Source organism: Pleuronectes platessa, chromosome 22 (assembly GCF_947347685.1).
Source record: "Pleuronectes platessa chromosome 22, fPlePla1.1, whole genome shotgun sequence".
Taxonomy (NCBI): domain Eukaryota; kingdom Metazoa; phylum Chordata; class Actinopteri; order Pleuronectiformes; family Pleuronectidae; genus Pleuronectes; species Pleuronectes platessa.
This window is the reverse complement of record NC_070647.1, coordinates 6,416,428-6,430,647: the sequence shown is the minus strand read 5'-3', so window position 1 is coordinate 6,430,647 and position 14,220 is coordinate 6,416,428. Positions and strand designations below refer to the sequence as shown.

General features: G+C 46.1%; 1 protein-coding gene across 1 annotated transcript in view; it reads right to left on the bottom strand.

The window, feature by feature from the left end:
* The window catches only part of gas2l3 (growth arrest-specific 2 like 3), a 30,537-nt gene continuing 16,317 nt past the window's right edge, over nucleotides 1-14,220 (bottom strand). Inside the window, exons 3-9 of the mRNA XM_053415007.1 lie at nucleotides 9,652-9,838; nucleotides 8,311-8,429; nucleotides 7,543-7,684; nucleotides 6,163-6,226; nucleotides 5,937-6,078; nucleotides 4,139-4,243; nucleotides 1-2,252 (exon numbers count right to left, since the gene is read on the bottom strand). Coding sequence (XP_053270982.1) covers nucleotides 873-2,252; nucleotides 4,139-4,243; nucleotides 5,937-6,078; nucleotides 6,163-6,226; nucleotides 7,543-7,684; nucleotides 8,311-8,429; nucleotides 9,652-9,838 — 2,139 coding nt within the window. The 3' untranslated portion in view covers nucleotides 1-872. The remainder of the gene's footprint in view (nucleotides 2,253-4,138; nucleotides 4,244-5,936; nucleotides 6,079-6,162; nucleotides 6,227-7,542; nucleotides 7,685-8,310; nucleotides 8,430-9,651; nucleotides 9,839-14,220) is intronic.

The following is a 14,220-nucleotide window of genomic DNA, read 5'->3' as shown; positions in this document are numbered from 1 at the left end:
TAATACATTCTAATGCCGCTCAGAAACCAGAGAGAGGGGTTTCTGATGAAGGCACACGACAGGAGAGGACCGCTTCCCGATGACGCGTTGCTCGGCGCCATCGGGACAAAACGTCACCACCAGGATATTGTCATTTAGACAAACATAATAAAAAAAAAAGTGTAACTGACCCCCCCCCCACACCAGTGGAAAGCCTGTTCTCACTGGGGAAGGAGAAAATAAGGATTTGTGTTCCAGTTGTGTCACAAAAAACAACAAGTTTGGTAACATGGAGAAAACACGGCAATAAAAGGTTCACCTAAGTGCGTCATGGCTGTGTCCTGTGGCCTCGCTGAATAAAAAACGCTGAGGGGAATATTCTACAAACGTCTGTTGTTGTTGTTGTTTAAAAGTCACACAAATAAAATGTAACTGCTGTACTCGTGTAACGCAGGTGGATATGTAAACATTGTGCAAGTTGTTGTGTTTTATCGGGATCATATAAAAGAAAGAAAAGAACGAAAGAAAGAAAAGAAAAGAAAAGAAAAGAAAAGAAAAAAAAGAAAGAAAAGAAAGAAAAGAAAGAAAAGAAAGAAAGAAAAGAAAGAAAGAAAGACAATTAATTCGTCACCAGAAACAAACACGTGACATCTTTGACCCTTTTGGATTAGAAAAATAAAAGACTATTAAATAACACCGAAGAATCATCAACCAAGAAAAATTAATTTGTAGACAAAAAAATTTTAAGAGATAAACTTTGTAACGACAATTATTGACAAACGTTAATTTATCCGTTTGCTCGAAGAGTCCGAGCTCCACCAAGTGCTGGTTTGTGAGGAGGAGCCGCGTCAGCAGCCTTGTGGTTTTGGCAAAGTCTTTTCCAGGACGCCGTCTTACGTCCTCTGCCACCTCCTGTTGTTCATTTCAAAATAAGGCTCGTCCCTCTTGGCCCTGCACTGTGGGGTCTTGGTGCCGACGCCGGGCTCGGCCTTGGCGTCTCTCACGCTGGGGCTGGATTTCGGCGGGGCCACGGCTCGTCCTGCAGGAGGTTCGGCTTTTAGAGTTGACTTTGTGTGGGTGGGGTTAGTCGTCGTGGCGGCGGCTTGTTTTCGGCCAGCTGTCTGAGCCGTGGCTGGTGTCTTCTGATTTGCTTTGCTGGTGGGAAAGGGGCCGGTGGCGCCCCCTGGGACCCGCCCGGGGACAGCAGCGGTACCTCGTGGAGGCGCGGCAGCCTTGGTGGGGGCCGGCCCCTTGGCTTTGGCCTCTTTGTCCTTTGGCAGGGAGCTGGTGGGTTTTGGCAGCGCCGGGGAGGCTGCCCGGGAGCTGGAGGGGGTGTTGGACTGTGGCGTTGCCGCTCTGGAGCTCGTTGCAGCTGTGGCTCGCGTGGCTATCCGCGCTCGCCTGGCGGCCTCTAGTCGGTGGCGTGAGGCCGGGGAGCCGGGGCGGCGCTGTGCAAGGCGAGAGCGCTGGCTGGCGCCCGTTGGGGGGCGGCCATCTTTAGGGGTGGGGGCCCGTGCTGGTGCAGTGACGGGGCGAGGCACAGTGGTGGTGGGGGAGGCGCAGGGGCTGGAGGGTTTGGGGAGTTTGGAGGATGGCTCCGGGCAGACGGGGCTCCTTGGCTGAGCGGCAGTACCGCGTGGCGACGGTCGGAGCTTCAGCTTGGAGGTGGGAGTTGGATCAGTGGCGACAGATGATGGAGCTGATGTTGGAGTCAGAGCTCTGCGGTGGACCTGCGCTCCCGGACACCCCAGACCGGGAGACAGTTTGGAGGAGCTCCCCACAGGCGTGGAGGGCAAAGAGGAGGAGCCTTTGGAGACGATGGGCAGGGGCAGCTGGGTGGGCTTCCTCGGGGAGGAGGGCGTCATCTGGAGGTTCTTCTTGGCCGCCGTCGCAGCACCTCTCCTGGGCAGCGTGGGCGTGCAGGCCGGAGAGGCGGCGTGGAGCCGACCCACCTGACCCGCAGGCGTCTGCTTGCAGGCCGAGCCAGAGGAGGAGGAAGACGAGGAGGCGGAGGCGGAGGACGAGGACGAGGAGGACGAGGAGGAGATGAGGTCGTTGACGGCGGCGAGAGGGTCCATGTCAGGAGGGGGAGGAGGGGGAGCTGCGTTGCCGTGGTGGCCTCCCAGTCCGGGGGGGCCTTTCTGAAACGCCAGGATCTTCTGCTCCAGGGTGGTGAACTGCAGCACCCGCAGAGGGTCGTACTTGGTCAGGAAACCACGCAGCGTGTCCCAGCCGCCGCCCACACGCACCATCACGTGTTTACCATGAAGCATCTGAGGAGGAGGAACACATCATCCAATGAGGGAACTATTAACACAAGTCTATGAGACACATTCCTTGACACTCTCTAAATGTTCTGTGCAGAGCTGCAAACGAGCCCGTCCTCTCTTGGAGCCGGGCCCAGTGCACGACTAATCATGACATAATCGTCCGACTCCACGAGCCACGATTGGGTAACAAGCTTACATGTGTCCAATCACAGCTGCGAGTAAAGTCATGGAAGACCTCTCTCAGAGACACACACACACTGGCAGGAGCCTGTGTTGACAGTGAGCATCCTACTACGCACTTTAATAGGATATAAACAGTATTTATAGCCGTACACACTACAACTCGTGGATGTACCACTGCCAAATCCATCAGATGCCACGATACTGATGTTATAAGTTATCCGTATTTCAAACATTATCTGTGGAGTTTAAAGTTAATGGGGGTTCAGTAGAGTTTCGAGACTTATTCTTAAAATAGATATTCAGTGGAAATTAAAATTCAATATCAGAAGAGGGTCAAAATGTAGTGAAGCACATTCAAAGTGTCACTGCAATTAAAGCTGGGGTTGGTAATCCCTGGAGAAGTTAAGCCTGCTAAAAATAAATATATTAAAATATGAAACTGACACATCAGGCCTCTCGTCAAAGTTAAACACCCAAAACACATGAATGTGCACTGACTTTTCTGAAAGCAAAAACACGCCTGCAGCTGCAGACACCATGTACTCTGCAAGTACTTTTTCTTTTAATAGTTTGAGTATATTTAAAATAGAGCTGTGAAAAATAACGCGTTAACGCGTTATGATTAAATTACAGGATTAATTCTTTTTTTTTTTTTTAACCTATTTAACGCATGCGCAGAAGGACCTTCCAATTCCGCCGCCTCTGCACTAGTCGCCGCTCTAATGCAGTCAGACGGCAGCTGCCATTCAAACAAACAAACAACATGGATAATTCTGATGAACCTGAGGACCTTCTGGACGGGAAGATCGTGTTCCAAAAAAACAAAGATCGAACATTCAGTAAAACCAAGGTGATATGCACACTCTGCGAGAAGACGTTATCGTTTCACCGTAGCAATACCCGCCTAACCACCGCAACGCGAAGCATGTGTTGGTCGGCGAGGGGCGTTCAAGTGGAATGCGCCAAACCAGACTCACTCGCCGGACACATTGTGCAAAAGAAGCGGTCAGCTTTACTGTCAGAGAATTTGAACAAGTTAGTTTGCCTCATCAACTGGCTAAAGACCGAGTAGCTAAGAGGGCCTTTAGAGGCATTAGATTGTATCATGGTGTGGTTAATGGTTGTGTGACAAAAAATATAAAAAATGTCAACCATCCTATGGCTAAGAAGCTCAAATAATTTCTGTTTAATTTTTAAAAAAAAGTTTTATTCAACCACACAATGGCTAAGGAACCCGAATTCTGTTTAGGATGAAGATTATATTAATGTTCCATATGGAAAAGCAATGATAACTGCTGAAGAACTGCTGAGTTGCAGCACAAAAGAAAAGTTAAATGTCATAAATCTTGTTTTCACAAAAATATTCCGAAAAAATCGGTAATGTGATTAATCATGATTAATCCATAGAAACCTGTGATTAATTTGATTAAAAATTTTAATCATTTCACAGCCCTAATTTAAAAAGAAAATGTTTAATTAATTTAACTCTAGTATAGAAGTGAATGTGTTTTTTTTACTAGGGTACATTTCTGTCTATTTATTTGTACTTTTTACTTCCACTTACTTTTGTTTGTCCATCTTTCTGTCTCTCTATGTATGTGCGTGGTCTCTGTCTTTTTCTCACTCTGTGTATGTGTGTATGTGTGTATGTGTGTATGTGTGTGTGTGTGTGTGTGTGTGTGTGTGTGTGTGTGTGTAGTTCTCACCCTGATAAAGATGGTCTTGTCCCCCAGTCTGTAGCGTCCCTCAGACAGGTACTCAATAGAAACCCTGTTGGAGCAGTTGCAGGGCGGGTCGTCCATGCCGTGCTCCTACAAAGCACAAACAGAAACCCGTAAGGACGCCACATCACAGCTCATTCATTAACCCACTGGCAGCCATAATGATCACGATCATAAACATATGCCATATGACTATCTTAAAGGCGTCATCTCCGTCCTCTGGCTGTTTTCCTTATTTTGCGCACGGCCGTGATTAAAGACGCTTTACATAAGTCACCTCAGATGACTGGAGAACACGGCCCGGCACTCGGGGACAGAGCGCCTGCTGCTGTATATGTGAGCTTTAATGTAATTGCACCCACTGAGTCAGGCAAAGAAACGCAACTGACAGGGTGATGAGGTCACACGGGACTAAAAATAACTGATATGAACAGCATTTGTTGTATAAGCTGCTTACGTGTTAAAGAGCAAATACGGTTGTGAACAAACATACGAGTTTGCTTTTGCCCAAACCCCCTTCCGCTTCAGTGAGGGCAGTTATTTTTAGCACAGCTGTCTCCTCTGGAAATAAAACCCCAAACCCGACGGAGCGCGAGCCATGTTTTACCCACCGAGCAGGACGAGGGACTAACCCACATAGCAGAAGCCCCCCCCCACATCAGTTTGACTTTAGAAAGTGTTCAAACCACAGTCGGTCGCGATTTGTCCGTTTCACTCAGTTCACGGCGCCACACGCTTATGGCCGAGTGACGAGCGGCGTATATGCAGCCCTGGAGGTCACGTGCGGCAGCAAGTCACACGGCGTCACGTGGTCGGCTGCCGCGGTGCGTCACGTGCCCTGTGGGGCGGCAGCGAAGCGGCAGGAACCGCTGCCTGCTGCCGCCATCTTGGCTCGGCCTCAACTGGGTCACACATGCAGCACCTAAGTGACGCTAATGTGATCAGCTGCCTTTTTCATATGACAGGGTTCATGCAGATTTTGACCAAAGGGTTTCCATGACTTTTCCATGAATTTTCAATAACTTTAAACCAAATTTCCATGACCGAACATTTTGTGAAATCTCGGTGTATACGCGAAAAAGTGACAAAATGTAGTATTTAAACTAACAATGAGTACAGTATACCTTAAATGACACAAACCCGAGTATGCATGCTTATATTTTGAGTGTATTTCTTTAAAAGCATATGGATTATTTAAAACTCAACGTAAATGAACGAAATGAAAATATGATAAAAAAATTCTGTGACTTTTCGAAAACTTGTGGGATTTCCTTATTTTCCATGACTTTTCCATGAATTTTCAATTACTTTACACCAAATTTCCATGACCGAACATTTTGTGAAATCTCGGTGTATACGCGAAAAAGTGACAAAATGTAGTATTTAAACTAACAATGAGATAACAAATTTCCGTGACTTTTTCAAAACTTTTGGGATTTTCTTTTTTTCCATGACTTTTCCAGGCCTGGAAAAACACAATTTAAATTCCATGACTTTTCCAGGTTTTTCATGACCGTAGGAACCCTGATATGTGGTGATGCCGAGGGGGGTCTTTGTTTTTGTGGCTTTAACATCCGCCCCGAGAGATCCGATCAGGAGTGTACAGCTTAAGCACCTGTGTTCAAACTGGTAATAGACGAACGGGGTCTAACAGCATGAACATGACAAGCGACTGCGCTCACTTCCTGCCTCCAGGTGGTCTCATATTCAGTTTTCTTTTAAATAAATGCACGGCTAAGCAAAACCTGCTGGAGCTCATTTCCTGTCCACAGTGAGAACTCACCCCGGGCTGGTAGAGGCCGCCGTGCTGGCAGCACACGCTGAAGGTCTTGACGGCCGGCGGCGGCTCCTCCGTCCGCAGCAGCGTCTCCTCCAGCTCGATCTCCTTCTCCAGCTTGACGAGCACCGGGGGCTCCACGCCGTACCTGAGGAGCACGGAGTTTTAAATGAAATGTTGACACTAAAGCCGTTATTATTTCAAACTTCTTCCTGTGCGTTGGCAGACTCACTTGGAGACGACGCGGCCGATCTCCAGCAGACAGAGACACACCTGCCGAGGCTCCTTGTGCAGCACTGGGGCAGAAAAGAGATTCAGCTTTCAGATGAGGTGGAACACGTGTTAAATAAATTAAAAACACAACACAGGGACATTATGAGCACACAAGATAAAGTTAATTACTCCCCGAGGAGAGTTTGGATGATTCACGCAGAATAGAACAGAGCTGTGGGGGAGGCAGTGCAACTTTAAACCCACTCAACTTATATACATTAAACAAACATATACAAGAACAGGACATTCTGTTTATGTACAAGCACTGGTGCTGATCTCTAATCCACAGACGTAGGGCTTTATTTCCAAGTCTGTTTTTTTTCCTTGCAGAGCCATTAGCAGTAATGAAGTGATCCCCCCCATACAGAGAACTCAAGGGGATTCTACCCACAACAGATCCGATTAAACCATTAACAAGTCGGGCTTAATCTACGGCGTTATTATGAGCTTAGAGCCCACGTCTCGTCTGTCTCACCCTCCGATCATCCCACAGTTCAGATAGATATGCCGTGGGGTGTTGTGTACAGACCTGCAGGCACGTCCTTGTAAAAATGTTCAGCATTCCTTCAGATTGAGCTAAGCCGCGCGCAGGACACAACTTTTACTTACATGGTTTGACACATTTTTGACTGACACTCTGTAAAGTCATAAAAGCCTAGGAGTGTTTTTTCCTATCAGTACTGAAAAAGGTATTCAGTAATGCGACAGTGGCCAGGGCAGGAAAACTCATCATGATTCCATTTCCATTTTTGGGGGAATTCAAAAGCTTGACATGACATGGGAAAGACACTGATTTGGACACGTGGCCGCATTTTAAATGTATGGAATAAAAGATTCACCAGACAATTAGTGTGAGATTGTTTGATTTCTGCTTGTTCCAGTAAACTGAATTTAAGATGTTTATATCTGCTTGTTAAAAAAGGTAGGATCGTCACTAAATCTTTACCAGATTAGGAGCTTTAATAAATTTCTGTGGGTTCTTAATCTTGAGCAGCGGAGATTCATGGCCCCATGAGAGCTGTGATGTCACATCTGTCAGAAACTAACTGTGCCGCGTGTTTCAGGGTTTAAAATAGCTTCTTTTTTTTTTGTTTTAAGAGCACCCCCCAAAGTTACATAAAAGTGGGATGCATGGAGTAGGAATTACAGAGGCACCATTATTAACAAGTCACAATGATCGTGAATCTGTTATTTAAGGTGGAGAGCATAATGTTGCTTAAAGCTGCTGTTCTGCACATGAAGAAGAGAAAGTAACCGAAGTGCTCGATTTGAACGTCATCTTTTGAAGATAAACTCTAATTAAAATTGTTTATATAGCTCTTCATGCTGCCGTGCTCACCGAGGCCCTCGGACTCAAACAGGTAGGTCTCCTCCACTCCGATGTGTCGACACCAGGCCAGGAAGTTGGCCGTGTTGTCGCGGGCGAAGAAGGAACCCGGGGAGGCGTCGCGCTTACAAGCCACCTTCCTCGTGGGGAACAGCTGTCAGGAGAAACACACACATCATCAATAATTACTGTCGTATCAATAAGAGCGAGAGAAATAAACTGTTTCCATCGTTTCACTAAAAGTGTGCAAAATTTGCAAATCATAGACGAACCAGATCATGCTGAGTAATGCAATGAAAACAATAAAAGAACATTAAAACAATGGAGAAAAATAAATATATATATATGAAAACGTACAGAATATAAAAACTATACAAATTGTGGTCCTTAAACCAAAATAATGTTTAACAGTGTATAAAGTAGTGGAGAAATAATTTTGTTTTATGAAGTGATTGTCTAATTTCAGGTTATCACTGCTTCTAGCTACCTTTTCTGTCTGGATTTCGATGAGTCACCTTTGCTGACAGGTGTCAAGCCAGATGTGTGCAGTACTGTCATGTCTTATTAGAACAAATAACAACGATGATTTTACAGAAAACATCTTCAATCCTTAATTCCAGCAGGGATTCGTCCACACTCTCACCTGCACAGCTCTCTCTCTCTCTCTCTCCCTCGCTCTCTTTCACCCCAAAGGGCCCCCCCCCTTCCCACGTACGAGCATGAAAGCTGCCCTTTGGACCAGGTGTCCGGAGCTATTCTCGTCGCTGGCGTCTGACTCACCTTGCCGAGCGCGGAGGGGCAGCTCTGGGCGATCTTGGTCTGCAGCACGCCGATTAGCTGGCACAGCTTCACGCCGTTGTTCAGCTCCTCCATGAAAAACTCTGCTCGCACCTCCTCCCCTGGAAAAACAGACGAGAGCGCAGCGGAAGTTTTGAAACATCGAACGGAAACGCACTTTATAAAAATGGAGATATGTGCTGTTTGAAATGACATGAATGAATGCAGCTAGAACAAACAGTCAGAAGAGCACATAACTAGGCTTTTCTCATCTCGATCCATGAATGAATTCCCGGGAAATTGGTGAAAACTTCAAAATCTCTCAATAATTAAGAAAAATGGAAAAAGGATGTCCTGGATCGGCACCATGGGTTCTCCCCTGAGCCAGACCACATGTTTCAAACAACCATCGTGGTAATCCATCCATTTGTCCAAGAGTTAAACTGCTAAATAACAGACAGACAGAAAGGCCAAAGAAAACACAATCTCCTAGGGGGAGGCAAACAACATTCTTCTTCACTCTTTTAGCTGTTTTTTGAAATACTGCAGTGTCTTTTGTTGTAGGACTAGAGGGAGTAAAAGACTCCGCTATGCTACAAACTCCCCAAGGACTCACGGCGCTCCCACGACCCCTTATTGTAAATCACCGCCCATAGGAAACTCAACAAAGGCCACTGGGTCCGACTTGATTCACGCTGGGAACAAATTCCACAGCGGCCATAACACTCAGCGACCGAGATCGCTCCACAGAAGTTTATTTTCCCGCACAACAACCCGAAACTCGACCCGCGGCGCGCCACCTGTTTCTGCAGCGCTCAGTCAAAACCTATCAGAACGTGGGATGCAGGTCATCGCAGACACGGCCAATTACACACGTCGAATTTCGCTACCTGCCCACATTCCTCGTGAGGGAAAAATCTAAATGTCGTGCTTTTTACAAGAACAGTTTCAGAAGCCGACAATAGAGTCAGCTTCGGTTTCCTCACGGCTCCATTGTGTCACATGGGACAAAAGATGGGAGTATAATGGCAGAGACAGATGAAATGAGGGGTTTCGCCCCCCCCCCCCCCGCCTCCTGTTTATGTGGTTCACTGACGTCCGGCTGGAAACAGCAGCATCCAAATCCAATTACATGGGAGACCGATGTCAATTGTGCTGTGCTATTTCCCTCGCCTCGAGGGGGGAAACTCTTTGCATGCAGATGTCTAGTGTGGATTCATAAGTTCGGCATCCCATGATGCTTTGGTCATTACAGCCACAGAAGAGAAACGTACATCAAGTGTGTTTGAACGACTATTTGCCCAACAACCCCCGAAATGATCTCAGGTGGTACGCGGCACTTACCCAGCATGCCGGTGAGCCAGATGGCCAGATCCTCCTGCATGGGCACCAGGTTGGCCTCGTGCCGCACTGCCAGCCACTGGTCATACTGGAAGACGTCCGTGAGGCCGGGGCCGTGCCGCTGTGCCAACGGGCTGCGAGGGCTCCGGGGGCTCAGCAAGGGGGCGTCAAACTTCTCGCCGAACCACACCTGGAGAGGAGAGAAAGAGATAGGAGGATTATATGCCCGCCATATTTAGGGAAATTTGGGATTTGGGATCTTCTGGATAAGGGACTCCCTCATTCACGGTGCTAAGGATTGTAAAAGTTGCTTGAAGACTCGAATTTGTTGAAACATGTTGAAAATGATCCCTTAAGTGAGGAGTTGGGAGATCAGCCTGATTCTGTGTGTCACTGACTACAGGGGAGGGAAAAACCTATAGAATGTATTTCAGAGTGAAAACACTATGGATTGACTCTAGCCCTGAATATAAAATAGCAGTTTCTCCTGAGCCCGCTCTCTATAGGCCAACACATCAAGCATTATCGTACTCTAGTTCCCACTCAGCATCACACTGCGGGAGATATGACCCATCCACGCACAGAGGAAGAATCAGGTCTGCCGTCTTAGCACACTTCCCCTCTACTCTCAGCTGGAGCTCACCCACTTCCAGGTAAACACTGTACTTTACTCCATTTCAATACCACTCAGCTTTGTCTCCCTAGTGCACTGCTACGTTTTATTTCCTTTGCTTCAAATCCAACGAAAACCGAGTCAGTTCAGAGCCGCTGCACTCGACTGCTCACGTGTCCAGAGCTGCTCCACAGTCAGGGCCCGGTGCCTGGAGCGAGCCGCTGATCCTGGATCTGGACCACGATGTCCCATCATATCCATCTCTACTGTCACACACACACACACACACTTCCTTCCTGTCTGTCTCTCCTCTCTCAGAGCTCTGCACTGTCTCTAACACTGACTATTCACCAAGTTCTTTAGCTCAAGGAGAGACAAAATAATCCTGTGTAGCTTCGGCGTGTCGGGTGTTACAACCACAATATACCGAAATCTCATTATTATGAAGTTAGATATACTTTCAGGGGGAAATAACAAATTAATTGCCAACTCTATTAATGTAAGGCATTTTAATCTGGATTTAAAGTGAGCCTATAGTGTGGAACTAGTGTCTCTCAAACATCTAAACAGATAAAGAAAAACATAAGCATCTGGTGGATCTGTTGTTGTATTTTCAAGTTTTTTTCTAATTGTTCCCAGACAGCAGGAGGAGTTATCTAGAAACCAGCAGCAGATGTGCACGACGACTCATCCAGACATTACATAACTCCCTTATGAGCACCCCCCTCCGCCCGTTCCAGTTTGTTAACATCTGTTTAAGATACAGGCTTTAATCTTTGTGTCCGTCACATGTCATCGAGCGATAAATGAAAGGAGTCTGCTTCCGCTGGGCTGAGGGGCGTCATTGGGGGTATTGTGCTTTGGACAAGGCTGAGTCTCTTAAAGGCCTGGAAATACATCGCAATGCTTCTGCGTACAAACAGGAAACTTCATAGACAGTCAACAAAGGGACCGTTTGTACAGTGATGTACTGATGCTGATGCTCCAGGCTGCCCCAACAGCAGTGTGTGTGTGTGTGTGTGTGTGTGTGTGTGTGTTTATCTGATGAGCCTTTCTCAGACTTATTGGTATCAGTGTTTATGTTTGCGGATATGAAAACTTATTAAATAGAATCAAGAATGCAGAAAAAATGCTTTGGCAGTTGGAAATTATGTCATTACGTAGTTTGTCCATAATAAACTGTTTATTATTATTTATTTTTAGATGTTTACAACAATCAGTGTTTACAAAATTTTTCATTTATTTTCTCTATTGAAGTTTGTGTCTTCTTTTTACTCATAGTAATTAATAATGTTTTTGGGTTAAACTGTAAAATATAAAAACCCCAATCATGTTAATTCTGAAAATAAAGATTTGATGACGTCTTCAAAATGGAACCTGGAACTTTTTACTCCTAAAAATTCTAAACAATGCAGAAACCCTCAGTTTTTCATTCCTCATATGGCTCAAGCTCCAAAAATACTTGATCTCACATTTCCCATCATGCAGTTTAACGTCGTCTTTTGTTAAGTTTTGTTCATTTTGGAAAACCTGCCTCCACAACCACTAAAGAAAACGTTCAGAGTAGTAATTCCTTGCGATCAGTGAAGTACACTTCATGTGTGTAATCGGTGGAATGCTCCTTTTAGCGCACAACTCTTAATCAACTTTGATTGCTGTTGTGATTCAACTAAATTCATTGTTGGTGACAAAAGCAGCCCTCAAGTGCTTACAGTAGGGTCAACAGTCATCAGTTTCGCAAGTCCCACAAAGGACCACATCAGATGTGAGACTGGGGGACGCACACACACACAGACACACACACACAGAAGTGGTAAACAGTGGTTAAAAAAAAGCACCTGATCTTCTGAACTGAAAAAATATCATCTCACATCAAAAGAGACGATCCGACAACAACACACCAGTGTAGTTTACATAACCCGGTTCAGGAGGGCGGCGGCCTGCAGTGCTCGGGAGCTCCACGACATATGTTGCCTGTCCTCGTTATCCGGCTAATTAGAAAACAAGGCAGCGTAGTGCAACGTTCACAAGTTACGTAAAAGACACCGCTGCGATTAGAGACTGGGACGGAGCGCGGGGGGGCGGTTAATCCCACCTCATACTGTGTCACCTGACTGAACACAGGCTCACAGAGAGCGTTCAGTGTTTTACGCTAATGATTTAAACGAAACTCTGCATTGACCCGAGTAGCGGGGGCGTTCGCACTTAATCTCCCTTTTCTTACACCACCTCTGTCCTCGCCGGGAGCAGGAATGTCCACAGAGGTAATCCAGCGGAGAAACTGAGATTTTTTTTAAGCACTTGGATCTGATGCTCTTAACACGAGCCACTTATGGCGAAGGGAGGCCAAAGTCCCCTGGAACAATGGTCAATGGCAGGAAGGTCACGGGGAGAAGTGGATACACACAGAAACAAAAAGGAAAAAGACTTTCATCTGTATTTTCCTTTTCTTGTCTCATCATCACCTCTCCTTTCAACAATTATGTCCACTGTTTATTTCAAGACTTCCCCTCATTATGTAAGCTATTCCTCATGACTATCATTTGATCCCATTGTCACAAAGCCTTTTTTCACACCACGTCAGTGATTCATGTACATGAAGCCTTTAAACAAGCCTGACAAGTGGGAAAACACAAAAGCTTTGTCCAGTGTTATATCTCAAGCTTTAACATACGTTTTCTTCATTACATTTAAAAAAGGAACCATCTTTCAAATTTCTTGAGCCAATCCAGTTTTTTTAAACCTTCCCATGCTCTGTCTCTTGACCTTTGACCCTTGAGGATCATCCCTGAGTCGGGGGCTGTTTGGTTTTGGTCAGGCTGAACTAACACGGTCACATCTCTTTATTCAAAGGCTAACAAAACTCCTCCGTGATCCTCATGTCGCCTTGGCATTAATGAAGAATGTGCCGATGGACGGTGGGAGCACTGCTCCTCCAAGACACCACTTGTAAATCAATGTGTGTGTGTGTGTGTGTGTGTGTGTGTGTGTGTGTGTGTGTGTGTGTGTGTGTGTGTGTGTGTGTGTGTGTGTGTGTGATTGCTATTGTCTTCCTGTGGGTCTCTCTGGAGGTTTTCATGGTTGTGCTCCGTTCTGTCCAGTTCTTCTCTTCAGTTCAAAAGAGACCCTGAACATATCTTCTGCACAGTGATATGAGTTTGGACTTAAACATGACGAGGCTCCACAAGCAGGCAACAACGCTCCCTAGTCCCTGCACACATCTCAGGCACTTTCACACCTACCCTGGTGGTTTGGTCCAGACCCTCAGACTTTTTAGGTTAGACCAAATTAACAGCTGTGAAATGTGCCCCTGACCAATGGATTCAGTCCGACCCAAAGCGGCGGTCTCAGTCCAGATGAAACTGTCTTTGGATAGTTCGGGACTTCTTGACCAATTCCAGGAAGTTGAGACGTAAACAGAAGAAGAGGCAAAAGAAGCCGAAGCCTCACTGTGGATAAACAGAGTTGTCGAGTTTCGCAGGATAGTTTGAAGTCTCACACAAAATACTTTATTCCACTCCCTCTATTACAATACAAAATCAAAACTAGCCAGATAAAATGTAAACTATGTAACAGAGAAATGGCCCTTGTTCCAGACTTTCAACAGACTTACATTACACCTGCACGACCCTAATAAGACCACAGGTTTTGGCTTCTATATGTGAACTAAAGGTTTCACATCCCACCAGTTGCCACATGGTCTTAACTCCGCGCATCTAGATCACCTGCAGATCTCTGAAGTGTGTTCAGACGTCTGAGGAACGTGAAACCATCAGACATCACACTTCCCAATGGCTGTGTGGCATTAAAAAAAAAAAATGCACATATGCCACCAACTCTTCCCTGAGGGCCTTTGTTTTCAACATGGCTGAACAGAGCGTTGGGATTGGGACCAGTTTATTGGATGTGACCGTGCTCTACATGGGCAGTGAAGCTCTGAGCGGAGCTGTGGAAGTCAC